Here is a 14,768-nt window from a genome sequence, read left to right as displayed (position 1 = left end):
AACGCAACAGAACATAATCAAAAGCATTTATTTACAATACACACTAAAAACTCAACATTCATCTCTGAGGGTACATATAAGTCATCTTTGGCCAAAAACTGGAATACAATTAAAAAGTGTTTATCCTCATGTCCAAACATCAGTGACTCTGAACTCTGGTGAAGTTAATGCAGCGGCCCTGGAGACGAAACAAAAGAGATCACTGACAAATGTACATAAAGTGGAAGTGGCACCTTTTGAGTTTTTAAACAATAATATGATACGATATGATATCAAACCAGAGGTGATGCTTGGTATTTGTCACCTGATCAAGATTTGCATAGATGCAAACTATCAGCAGTCTTCAAATCAAGTAAAACTTTTGAATATAAAATAAAAATATAAAGAATATACACATGTCTATACAGCGTACAACTGTATTATGCAACTATGTAAATACATACAGAAAAATCCCATCAAAAATATGTGTATTATATCAAAAGAAGAAAGAAAAGAGAAAATTAGATGAATAAATGAATAAGGCATAAGAAATGAAGGACAGTGCCTTCTGGGAGCAGATGAGTCACAGTCTCTGTTCCTTCATCTTTTCAGAGGCAGGGTTAAAAATACGAAGATAGATCACTGGCATTAGATCAGTAAATCTGGTGAGAATGAAACAGTCCTAACAGGGTGGAGGTCTGTCTGTTTGAGTTGTGTTTGACGATGCCCATCCACATTCAGACTGTTATTTACAACAACTGAGTTGATGCAGGAAGCTGTTGGGTGGATAATTAGAGAGGGACAAACTGGGCCGTGTTATTTTCTTGACCAAATTAGCTGTTGATGCTTTATTGTTAAAATACAATCACTGGTTGGTGGCTGCAGGCAGTGCAAATGAAAAGTAGTCTCTATGGTGGTAAACACTGCAGCAGTGTTTTCTGTCATCTGACATGATGAAGCATCATTGTTTTTAGGTTAAAATCTTGCAGACATTTCTTACCTTGTCCTGAGGTGTTGGCCTCATGATTGCCACTCTGTCGTACTGTCTCCTCAGTAATGCCAGCAACGCATCAAAACGCCCCTGAAGGTCAAATCAAATCAGGTCGGGTCGATCAAAGACAGACTATAAATAATCAGAGGGTCTTTTAATCTCAACAGCCTCACCTTGATGGGGGTGTACCATTTGGACTCTGCTGGGGGGGTGTAGACTGGAGGAGGTCTTGGTGGGGGTCGGGGTATGATGGGCTCCTCCACTTCCTCTGGCATAGTGACAACCGCATTTTTGGCTTTCTCCAGGCGTGACCCCTCCTCTGTGGAGCCCTTCTCCCCCCAGCGCACCTGAAATAAACACACAGGTACAAATGACACAGCTCAGTTTCATGGCAGCAGCATGGCAGCCAAATGGTTAGAGTCAGTAAATGTGCAGAGGCTTGATCTCCATAGTAACCAATGTGTGTGTTTTCAGCATTTGGTGTTAGTCATTAAAATTATGAAATCTGCTGTTATGAAAGACTGTAAACGTATAATAATGACTAGAAGGATGAACTATGGATGTTTATATGATTACCTCCATGCGTTTGATTCCTCCAGGGCCTCTACCTCCATAGTATGAAGCGTCCACTGTGGGCCACCTGTGTTTGGGAGATAGATCCTCTGGCTCCTTAAACACAATGGTTAATTAATTAGTTAATTAAAACAACTTTATGGTAATGCTCCAAGAAAGAATTGTTACAAGTCCAGTGTGTTGTGAGCATTTTACGCTTATTCTTGTATAATTCTTACACTAAATCATACACTAGCAGTTTAACGAGTCCACATGAGTCCATTTTTTTCCCCCCATGGCATCGTCTAAATAGGTCATTCGACTTTTTGTTTAGAGGCTTGATGGAGGAAAACATTGTTTAGTTAAATAGAAAGATGATTTAATATGCTTAGACCTCCTCAGACATTTTTCAGTTCTCCAGGCACTTTGGAGGTCGGTGAAATCCCAGTTCTGCATCCCAGTCACTGCCAAGATGGCAACTTACTGTAGTAAAACCAAAACCCCAGATTCAAAAACTACCACTGATGAAACAGAAACACGTTTTCAAAGTGTCTACTCACAATGACCGGAGGTGGAGGAGGAGGAGGAGGGGGCCGAGATGGGGGCGGGTCTCTGATGACCTGTGAGAAACAAGTGGGACTGTTACTGCAGAAAACACGGGCCGAACTGCCACACTTCAAAAACAAACACAAAAAACTCAATGGCTACTTCCATAAACAACAATAGCACTGAATTATGGTTCGTGCTTCCACAAGGGCTAAATTTGAGTTATACTAGCACATGCATAGACTCACCACAGTGCAGCAAAGAGGCCAGAACCACCACAGCAAACCCAGAACCAATAACAGCAACACAGCCAACAGCAGCCAGAACACCCAGGTCCCATCAGACTGCAAAGAACAAACACTATAAATCACCTACAAACGCTCAGCTTTTGGTAGCTTCGCTCATACCATATTATTGATACTTACGCATGTTGTTGCATAGATGGTGATGGGACTGGAGATGTAAGATTCTCCATTGTTCAGACTGACCAGCACCTCAATCGATCTGAAATGATCAAAACAGAATAAGCATAAGAAATAGAAAAGGTTGTTGCACAGCCATTAACATACACTTCTCACAAAAAGTTAGGGATATTTGACTTTCAGGTGAATTTATGGAAAATGTAAAAAGTTAATGCCACACTTATATTATGTCATGAAAGTAGGGCATTTAAGTAGAAGTATGGAATGGTAATTGGAACTTTCTTTCTTTCTTCCTTCTTGTCATGTGGCCAAAAGGACGTCCAGTTCTCTGCCTTTCTGTGACTCTTCCAGTCTCTCTGTGTCTCTGTTGCAACCTGCTGATGACACTCTGTGACACTCTGAGCTCAGTGGACACCTCCCTCTGAGAACATCCCATTTGAAGCCTCGACATGTCCAGGTACTGTTGATGGATTGTTATGTGATGTCAGAATGTGAGCAGCATGATCAGAGAAGAGGAGGACTGTCTCAATAGAAAACTGTCATTAAACCAGAACATTTAGGGGTTAGGGTTAGGGTTAGGTCAATGGTCAATATTTTCACCTTTAAAGGTTATAGTGCATTTTAGGTACATTCTGAAATTTCATCCAAAAGCCAAATATCCCTAACTTTTTGTGAGTAGTGTATCATGTATATGACATTCACTAAGGCTTCAGGGTAGAATCACAGAGATACGGTGTGAGTGTGTGGACAGTGCCATCAAGAGGGTGAACTGTTTCAGCAGCAGCTGCCTTTGACCCGTTCCCCACTGCTTCATCTTAAGGGACATTGTCAACTTCCCTGCCGACCTTGAGGACAATTAGTGCCAAGAACTGTGACTCACTGAAAAAGGAAGTCACTGCCATTCATGTTCTTATCATATTTTGTCCACATTTCCTTTTTTTAACTTTAAGTTTGCAGTTTGTTTGTAACTGCAGCTGGGATTTGCTTCTGGTATGTCGCAGAGAAATTATACGATCAAACTGAGAGTTTCAGCGCGGAGCGAGCGTTAGGGAGTGGGTGAGGCAGGATGGAAAGTGAGAGGTGACTGGAGACGAGAGAGAGAGCGAGTGAGAGAGACAGAGCGCAGTTTGAAGTGGGTGATGTTAAATCAGTTTTGGCTCGCTCTCTAAATGTCACAGAGATATTCTGGTCCGACTGGCTTCTGTTCATCCAACGCTTCAAGCTGCTCGAGCTGTTCACAGATTTTTTACTGTAAACATTGTTCTCGCTTCTCTCTACGTTTAAACACACAACACATTTCTAGTTGCTAATTTCAGCCTGCTGGAGAAATGTTGACAGCTTGAACTGATGATCTACCAATATTATTCTATTTGCTCTTAACATACTTTGGTAAATGTCAATATGTGTAATTTTCTTTTGCAGTGTTTATTAACAACAAGCTAAGGATTGCTTTCCTGGCTTAATTCCATTTCTCACTGGTTTACCTCAGTAATACGCCTGAGTAAAAGCTGGTGTTGTCAGAGAAATGCCAGGGTAATGATTTAATGACAATATAATGCAAAATAACCTATGACAATACAATAATCTCTCTCTCTTTCTCTCTCTGTCTCTCTGTGTGTGTGTGTGTGTGTGTGGACTTACTGTCCGACCTCATGCAGAACAGGGGCTGGACACAACAAATAGCCGTCTCTAACTACTGTGGGTTTCTGGTCTGAGAAAAAAACAGACAGACACACAAACTCTGAGAACCATTTCTGTCTACAAAGTTACAACAACGTTAAAAATATATACAAAAATTATAAGATTTAACCCTTATGTGGTGTTCGGGTCAAATTGACCCGTTTCAAATGTTTACTAAAAGAAAAAATATACAAGGATACGACTTTTCGACCTGAAAATCCATGGCCTTGGCTTATTTTATGTGAAGAACGTGTGAAAGAAAAAAAATATATTGACATGATATGCTACAATACCCCTACGCATTTATGTCCTTCATAGGATGTTCGGGTCAATTTGACCCGGATGAAATACATTGACTGACAGACAGGCAGGCAGACACACACACACACACACACACACACACACACACACACACACACACACACACACACACACACACACACACACACACACACACACACACACACACACACACTTACATGGATGCAGACACACACAAACACACACACATATACAAACACACACACGCACACATAAACACACAGAGACACACACACACTTACATGGACACAGACACACAAACACATGCAAGCACATAGAGACACACACACACTTACATGGACACAGACATACACAAACACACAGAGACACACACACACACACGTGCACAGAGACACACACACACACACTTACATGGACACACAGACACACAAACGCACACACAGAGACACACACACACACACACACTTACATGGACACAAACGCACGCACAGACACACAGAGACACACACACACACTTACATGGACACACACACAAACACACGCACACACACACAGAGACACACACACACACTTACATGGACACAGACACACAAACACACACACACGCACGCACACACAGAGACACACACACACACAGACACACTTACATGGACACACACACAAACACACGCACACACAGAGACTCACAAACTTACATGGACATAGACACACACAGACACACAAACACACGCACACACAGAGGCACACACACACTTATATGGACACAGACACACACACACTTACAGACACAGACACACAAACATGCACACACAGAGACACACACGGACACAGACACACACACGCACAGACACAGACAAACTTACATGGACATAGACACACACAAACACACACGCACACACAGAGACACACACACACTTACATGGACACAGACACACAAAGACACACACATGGACGCAGACACACACACGCACAGACACACACAAACTTACATGGACATAGACACACAGAGACAAACAAACACACGCACACACACACACACACACACACACTTATATGGACACAGACACACACACACTTACAGACACAGACACACAAACACGCACACACAGAGACACACACGGACACAGACACACACAGACACAGAGACACACACAAACTTACATGGACACAGACACACACAAACACCCCAAGGCTTTACTATAGTGGATTTTTTACATACATTATAACTTTATCACAAAAAACGAATGACACTTCCATTGTTAAATGTGATCTAGCAGAGATTAATTGCAAACATGATTCATGTATATTATCTATATTGTTTGGAACTGAGATAAAGAAAATATATGTTGGAGTTTTTTTATGTAAATATTTAGTTCTATATTTCTTTTAAAACCAACAATAATGTTCCGGGTCAATTTGACCCGAACAGTTCCAAAGGGTCCAAAATGTGAACATAACACAAGGGTTAAAATAAAAACATTTTAACAACATGTATAATGACTGGCTACACAGAAGACATGTTGTTTATGATGTTTTGACTGTCACATCATCTCATTTTACATACTAGGAGTTATAAAATGAGATATGACCATCATGATGTTACATTTGGGTTTATCATAAAATTACCAAAAGAAAAACTTCTTAAACCTTTGTTTGTTAGTGTTTCTATCTCCAGAGTCTATTTTAACAAAAATCAGTTCTTGATATCAGTTTTCTTTATTTTTCCATCATAAAAAATATTCTAAATATAGATTTAAGAAACAGAGTGATAGCTTGAGGAAGAATTAAAAAGAAAACTCCAGCAGGAAAAGCTGAAAACAAGCAGTAAGATGAGGGACGACTGGATACAGTCATGTGTTATCCCTGTATGTCCTCTCAGCGACACAGCTCCCCCACCCTCCCCTCCATCGATCCTTTAATAGACTAATGACAGTGAGCATGTCCTCCCTCCCTCTGCTCAGTCTCATAATGTCTCCTCTGTTCTCCAGCTGAGGTCAATAAAAAGCAGCCACTGTTTGTCTCTGGACATCATGTCCCTGATTTTCCACTGCAGCCCAGAGATCTGCACGTTCTGCCACATTGCAGTTAATACATGATGTTATCAAAATGTCCACTATGGTACAATGTGCCAGGCTGGCAGCACAATTTAACATTAGTTTTAAGTAAAACTGATCAGCTGATCCTTAAAGCTGTAAAAGTTATGAGTGTGATTACTGACTGTATGTGTTTTGATTGACAGTAAGGAAGCAGAGTACGCTGTCGGCCCTCTTGGATCCACTGAAGCCGCTGCCCCTCAGCACCACACTGAAGGACTCTGGAAAACATTAGGCACATTACACAACTACGACACTGCAAGAAAATACAATGATTGAGACAGTTCAATTGAATGCTCTACGACCATGCTTCTGCCTGTGTGAGGCTGCACAATTGTTCTTGGAGCGAAATGTTAAAATGATGCTAATGTACTGATGTTTATCAGGGATAATGTTCACCAAGTTCAGTTCACCGTCTCAGTTTAGTACACCAGAATGCTGACTTTCATTAAACACAAAGTTCAGCTGAGGCCAATGGGAATATCATTAGTTTTTGATAGTGTTGGTAACAAGTTTGACCTAATGAATGAGTCAGGAGATCACAAAAGTTATTCAAATTAATCCTGAGGGGAACAAGAATGTCTTTCTAAATAATTTATGAAAATCTATTTATTATTTCTTGAGATAGTTTATTTAAAATATGAAAATGAAAAAGGGTAAAATTTCGGGGGGAAAAAGCAGAAGACCAACAAGTTTTGTGGCAACCTTTCAAATCAATGTTGAAATATTTCTAGTGAAAACTTTGACCTGGTGACACCAGAGGAACTTACCAAAGTTTGTCATTTGGACAAAATGTCACAGTTAATTACATAATTATTTTACACCATAATCACAGCTACATTAATAAAATTCAAACATTACAGAGATAACAAACTTACCATTCACACAGACACTTGACGGTTCAATCGTGAACACATCTGTGCACGACTGCTTCAGGATCTGTGGAGATACAGTACAGCCCCAGTGAGAGCTCTCTATTTACACTGCATTATGTCACACTTAAACTGTCCGGCCACTGAGGTTTTTGTGCACGGTTATATGTGACCTCACCGAGTTGACGATGTCTTTGAGGGCATGAAAGCCGGATAAAACTGGGAAGACTTGCTCTGTGCCATCTGCTATTTCAGCAAGCTGTGTCAAAAACAAAAAGAACTACAGTTACTACCCGTCTTTGCATTCACTTCATATCAAGACATTTCTACTGGTCTTGGTTCAGTGCTTCAGCATCATTTAGGGAGGAAAAGCCTGTTTCTGGGAGATGAAAGCGCTGGACAGATGGTTACAGCTTTCATCTCCTGCTTTGGTGATAGCAGAACAGGAAGCTTGTCTGGCATTATTTAATTTAGGAGAGTGAGGTAATTGCTTCCTCCTCAGACCACAGAGTAGGCTCGGTCAGTGACCAGGCAGAAGATCATTTGCACCCGTTGACTACATAAGACTCCCTGCTCATGAGTTATGCAGTTTTGAAGCCATATAGTTGTGCTTATTGATACATGATGATGTGATTTCGGCCACAGCAGCAGCAAAACAAACAACACTAATGCAATATTGATTCAGGGCAGGGTTTATGTAATTGTGGATGTCACTTTAGATGAAATATTGCTGTATTATTTTTCTCAATAAATATAATTACTGTTTTCTAAGGATAAAGATAATTTATGACCTGATAGATCACATAACATAGCAAATGCCACAGACCAATTGTTCTTAATCATCTTGACGTTTATAGGATAATACTACTTATTTCATACTCTATTTTTTTTCTATTTCTCACAGGCAACACATTCAACAGAAAACATTTGAATGTGTTCTTATTCTGCATGAAAAACAACTTTAGAGATAATACACCCACTTGAAATCAAAGTTTTCTTTACTAACACAATGCCCCCTTTCATCAACATGATACCTGCACAGGATGAAATCAAATTCTCTCCAAGGAACTGATAACTCAACATACTGTATGCGGCCTGTCAAAATGTATTCCATGTTTTTACATAAACCAAATGCAGCAGAAAGAAATCATGAAGTAGAAATCTTTACCAGGTGCCTGCCTGAACTCAAATACACCCAGCAACAAGGTCATGATGTGTGAATAAATCTGAGTCAACCACAGCAGACTGTTGAAGTTCTGACCATGACCCAATACCCCCCCCCCCCCCCCCGCCCCAACACACACGCACACACACAGAAAGACAAATAAAAACCACAGCCAACAGCATCAGAGACAGAGAGAAAGCGTTCTTTCTCACAGTAGAAACCACCAACAAGACAAAGTAAAGAGAGAAGAGAAAAAAAAAGAAGTCCTCCTACCTGTTTGTGATCAAAGTCCATGACCCCGACACAGTACACTCTGGCTCCAAACCCTCTGGCTTTGTCAGCCTTGGAAGCATTATGCAAAAAGAGCAGCGAGTGAAGCTTTTGCTGCTACTGATAAACAGTAAACTCATGTTTATGAGGATTAAAGTCATTTATAACAGACATGAGTGTTTTTGTTTTGTTATAATCTATGTATGTAAATCAAATCATGTATATTTCATACAAAGGCCTTCAATTGTCCTAAGGTTATGATAAGGTTTTAGAGTGATAACTGTTTTGCTTCTTCCATGCTGTTTCGCTCCATGCAACATGATACAAAAATCAACACTCTTGCACTCTTGAAACATTTATTAGTGTGTGGAAACTCAGTAAGACAACAGACTAGAGAGATATGAGAAGACTGAGAATGTGTCAAAAAAAAAAGGGAAAGTGAAGTTAAACTGGAAACTAGTGGTTGTTTGTAAGATGTAATAAAAGAAGAAAACTTTTGGTGCCCCTTCTTCTCTCACAAGCATGTAGGTGTGTGTCTATGTGATACCTCTTGTACACTTAGTTCATAGGGGTAGATCTCCAACTTGCCATCAGTCAGAATGATGACGATGGTGGACGATGGTGAAGTTTGTGCCCTCATCTGCTCCGACACCTGATGAGTGAAAGTTGGCGCACATTCAGATGAGGAAACTCTTCAGGTTACACAAATACTGTGCACAATGTGTCACTCATTTATTGTTGTCAGACTTCACGGGACCTACCGCTCTCAGGCCTTCGTGCATGTAAGTTTCACCAGCAGGTTTGATTTGACTCAGCTTCTTCAGACCCTCATCTATGTTTGACCTTCACAACCAGATCACAATACAGGGACAGCACAGTGTAAATAGTTTCTCTATGAGCTGGTTACCTGTGTTGCTGTCTTTCCAAGAGAATGATAATGGTGTACATGGATCAGGGAGAACTACAGAGGACGAGAAAGAAAGAGAAAGAAGAAGAAAACTGAGGACTGTACCTGTCTCCAGTTAGTGGAAGTATTACAACTGCTTTGGCTGAGAAGACGATGTAGGAAACTCTCATCCTGGGACTGAAACACACAAACAAAAATGCAAACACAAACACACAGACATACATAAAATCAAGCTATTCAATTCCAAAATTACCAGTAGTTTTGTGTCAACAAAAAGGATTGGAGAGAAAAATGTAATGTTCTGCTAGGGTGCTGGCACTAAGTGCAGTAGGACTGAATAAAATAAGATGAGATAAAGTGAGTGATACATAACATTGACGTACATTACATAATTACATTTTTGGAAATGTGTTGTATGTAGTATAGCTAGTTTATGCATCAACTAGTGAAATGCTACACTGTAATTCACTGTTATGTCACGCCATACAAGTGTAGCACATGACAATAATACATGTCATAGCATCACATATTGGTATGTACAACAACAGTGTAAACTCACACCATACACAGCATTGACAAACAGTATAACATAACCTAACATATAATGACGTGTACTGTAATGTAATGAAAATCATAGCAATACTGTACATGTAACTGACAAGACTTGACTCAGCAGAACATAATTAAATATGACAGCAATTTACACCATGCTGCAAAACATAAATTAACAAACCACAAAATTAACATGACAATTACATTACACTCTCTAACCTTTTCAGTTGTACTTCCCTGGTCTACCCCTCCAGCTGTAAAAGTTGGTCAGCACCAGCTTCAACGTCTGGCTGGATGTTTTGCTCTCATATTTAGCAACCAACTATTAAACCTAAAGATATCACACACACCCTCTGCACCATTACCCAGCGGGATTTTGGAGCAGTTGGTGGCCTTGTATGAGGTATGCTGCCTGAAATAGCTTTGCCCTACTTTTCCACTCGCTACTACTGTTTTGTATTTGTAAATGAAAACCTATACTGACTCCTCGCTGTGATAATCTTTTATTCACTACTTAAATTTCTGTTTTCCTATTGCATAAATACCCCGGAGGTTTAGGGTGGAGGGGTGAAAGGGGCAAAAACAGAGAGATTGTTGTCACAAAAGTTAAAAACACTCTAAATGTACTTACCTGACAAACCTGTTGGTGAGCTGCTCCGCAAATCCATAGATCTCATCCCAGTGTCCCGACACACTGCCTGACCTGCAGAAACAAGACAGTGATAGATAACAGAGAATCAGAAAACCCACTATGTGATTTTCCCAAAATTTTGATGACAGAATTATTTAAAATCAGGCAAACGTCTATAACATGGTCAGTTACAGGTGCATATTTTTGTATAAGCTTTGTGAAAAAAGTTTAGATTAAAAAAAAAAAGAAGGAATATCAGGTTTCCCAAACTTTGAGTGCAGATCTGAAGCAGGACAGCCCAACAGCAAAAACCAATTCACACCCAGAATGACAGCATGAAGACAGAATAGGTGTTGGAAAGTTTATATTTTGATTGTCACCTTACTTGAACAAGTAAAAAAAAAAAGATAACAGACAAACATTATGTATTCTGTTACTGATAGAAAAATAATAAACATAATAGACGAGCAGGACTTTGGAAGTAAAGTTTCTCCCAGTGACTACACTCTCCAAACACTTACCTCAGGACAGAAAAGATTAAAATAAACTTGTCAAAGCTGCAGTGAAGCAGCAGAGGGACATGTTAACTAAACACAGCCATACATGGAGTTAATCAAAGACGTCTTCTGCACTGAGGTGACACAGTGGATTGATGAGCATGTTCCTTTGCTTCCTTCTGCTCCAAACACATGAACACAGACACACTCTGCAGGCGACCCACAACTCACCTGTCCAGAACAAAATAGACATCAAACGCCCCATCGCAGGAAGCTTCGTCCTCACCATGTGGCGATGCGTTAACAAAAACACTAACAACAAGAAGTAGGATCTGGCAACATATCCATATTCCATCCATAATCCATGTGTTTCATATCAGCGGGGGACTGTTTAAAAAGGCGCTATATCCTTAAAGCAGCAGGCGCAGATACGAGTCCGTCATCTTCACAGCGTCAGCGGTCCACATGCTGAACCACTGTGTGTGTGTCTCGGGAGGCACTGTGTGCTTGTGTGTGTGAGAGAGTGTGTTCACTGACAGCAGCAGGCTGACAATGAAATAAACGGGGCAGGGCACACAGCTGCTGCACATAGTGACGTCAACACAGCGGTAACATCAGAGCCAGACTTCCCTCAGGATTTTTCACATTAAAGAACAGGCATGAACCTAGCAGAACATTAAGAAAGTAATACACACATCAACAATTTTATACTAATCCAAATAGGCTTTGTATTTAACATCTAGGCTATAAAATAGCAGTCATTATTACACATTTTTGAGTTAGTTATTGAAACAGTTACTGAAATAAAAATAATGAAACCAGCATTGATTATTATTATATTTCAAAGCTGCAAACAGTACAGCCTATATTGTTACACACATAGAGAACATGTATTATAAATCATTATACAGTAGGCTAGCCTATATTAGTATCAAGCTAAATTTAATTCAGAAATATGATCTAATGCAGGCTAGTAAATGTTGTAAAAAAAAAAAAAAAAAACCTGAGCAGTAATAATGTGCAAAAACAATCTTAAAGCATTTTATTTCCATTCGTAACCAGTTTTCCTTCATTGTGCTTTATTTTGAAGGTCAAGGACCTCCCTGTTGCTGTTATCAGACTTGACATCCACTTAGAGCTGTTGGCAGAGGGATGTAAATAGTTGACTAAACAAAAATAAACCACGTGTATTCTTTCATTTGCTAATCAAATTTGAGGTGTCCAGTTTGAAAAGGCTTTATTTTATTTTTCATTTGGATTATGACCAATTCATCAGTATATTATTACAATGCATGTCTAACCCACAAACCACACTCACAATAATTATCCACATGCTGTTTTTTTTTTTCCTGATGATGCATTGAGGACAAACAAGTGTATCATGTTCCTGCAAATCTATTGCAGATGGACAAAAGAATTGAAAAGGCTATAACACTACGCCCTTGGTATGTCAGAGATCTGCTCCCTTGCATGACTCCCATCTAGAAAGTTGCCTCCCAAGAGCAATTAAGCCTCTGCTTCATCTCTAGAGAAACATTGGTTTGACAGTGTAATGAAACCCATTTTTTATTGTTGCAATTGTTGGGTCTCCAATGCTAGAGCATGCCCTCAAAAGTTAACCTCAACCACATTCAAAAAGCTTTATACTGTAATTATCATCCATCTGAGGCAGTCAACACACTGCAGGAGTCCCTACATCATTGCAGGGACATGAAGCACTGATTGACTGTGGCTCCTTAAAGAAGACTTAAGTCATGACAGCAAACAACCCAAATAATAAAATACCAAAGTCATTGGGTCAGCGAATGGCATGCATGTCTTCTGTTTAATCGTGCACTAGGCAGGGATTCCCCTTGGACATTTCATGGATAGCTGTTATGAATTATGTAATCAGTATTGAGGGTGTATTTGGACTGGAGGAGAGAGGTGCTTTGTTTCCACTCCAACTGTCCAATCTGTGTTTCCTCTATTCCAAAGACAAAAATCATTTTGTTTAGCAAGAGAAACCATCAGGTAATCATCAATATGGACATCAGGAACATCCACATTCACATTCACTCCCACAGGCACCGATCACAGACCCCAAAGCCAGAAGCATCATGTGTATGTATTAGAGTTTGTCATGGTCAACCTTTTTAGTCCAATTGGCATGCAAAATAGTAAACTGTGCAGCCAAACATTGTTCACACCCACATAAGATTTTTCAAATTCCCACAATGAGAATCCAAATTTTTTCTTAAAAATCATCTCTGAAGCTGAACTTCAGGTTAGTTGTAGGCTATAACATGATGAAACTGAAGGTCAACATCACAGGTTAAAATGGGAGAAGCTTCCTATCAGAGCAGCAAGTGAATGGACATCTGTTTGCCAGAGGGAGGAGGCTGACTCTGTGTCATCCACATTATGTCTAAGATGCACTTCTTTCACCTTAGTGAAAAAAACAAAACAAAAGAAAAAACTGAAGACTATGTGACTGACAACATATATCATCATATCCAAGACAAATTAATCGTTTAGGCTGTGGCCACGAGTTCAGATCATCAAATAAAAAAGAGCAATTATACTGTCAGGGAACAATCTGCATTACAATTAAACTGACCTCAAAAGCATGGGCGTGATTTCCCTTCAGTTAGGTGGAGTTGTCTTCTGGGAACTGCTCAATCAAACCACCACATTAAAATCCATATGTAACATTTACAGAGGAAAATAAACATAAATCTGAGCCCGTAACCATGGAGTCAACATTGGGGGGGACCAAATCTCTCTCTTTATATACAGTGGCGTTTTTATATGTAAAAAAGTGGTGGGGCACCATGTAGAACCGATAATGTAATAACCCCAATAATGTATTAAAAAAGTTCACTTGAGTGGATTGAAAATGTAATAAAACCTGATAATGTAATAACTTCCCAATAATGTAATAAAGTGCATTTCCCAATAATGTAATACACTCTTAAACAATAATGTAATAAAGTAGGCCTATTAGCCTACATTAACAGGAGGCTATTACATTATCAGGTTAGCCTTCCATTTCAAGGGACCTGATAATGTAATAATACTCGAATAATGTAATAATTTAACAGGAGATCACCCATTACTTGGTTTCAAGTGGTGTGTTCAAGGTTATATTTCTGTGTAAGCAACACAAAGTATACGGTGGTTACGCCCTTGCTCTAAATTAATTGATTGAAGAGTCAAGAGATATTCCCTGCAGCAGATTGTCTTTGAGTCAATGTAAATGTAAAGCGGTGCGCCGCTCCTGCCAGCAGGTGGCAGCGACGTGCCGCTTCATTGAACTCAACAACAACAAAGAGAAGAAGACACAGGTT

At 39.8% G+C, this 14,768-nt stretch overlaps 1 protein-coding gene across 1 annotated transcript; it reads right to left on the bottom strand.

Moving 5' to 3' along the window:
* Window positions 1–12: 12 nt before the first annotated feature.
* On the bottom strand, window positions 13–11,973 carry LOC310994937 (anthrax toxin receptor 2-like). Its single transcript, XM_083983850.1, has 17 exons — window positions 11,671–11,973; window positions 10,943–11,014; window positions 9,865–9,936; window positions 9,614–9,695; window positions 9,400–9,504; window positions 8,856–8,924; window positions 7,596–7,676; window positions 7,424–7,484; window positions 6,671–6,766; window positions 4,132–4,201; window positions 2,494–2,572; window positions 2,317–2,412; window positions 2,083–2,142; window positions 1,547–1,639; window positions 1,144–1,317; window positions 980–1,060; window positions 13–178 (listed from the first exon to the last, which is right to left on the bottom strand). Exons 1-17 carry the CDS (start codon window positions 11,796–11,798, stop codon window positions 140–142), a joined length of 1,458 nt encoding a protein of 485 aa, XP_083839976.1. The 5' UTR covers window positions 11,799–11,973; the 3' UTR covers window positions 13–139.
* Window positions 11,974–14,768: the final 2,795 nt, after the last annotated feature.

This window comes from Trachurus trachurus (genome assembly GCF_905171665.1).
Source record: "Trachurus trachurus genome assembly, chromosome: 12".
Lineage (NCBI taxonomy): Eukaryota > Metazoa > Chordata > Actinopteri > Carangiformes > Carangidae > Trachurus > Trachurus trachurus.
This window is presented reverse-complemented; position numbering and strand designations above follow the sequence as displayed.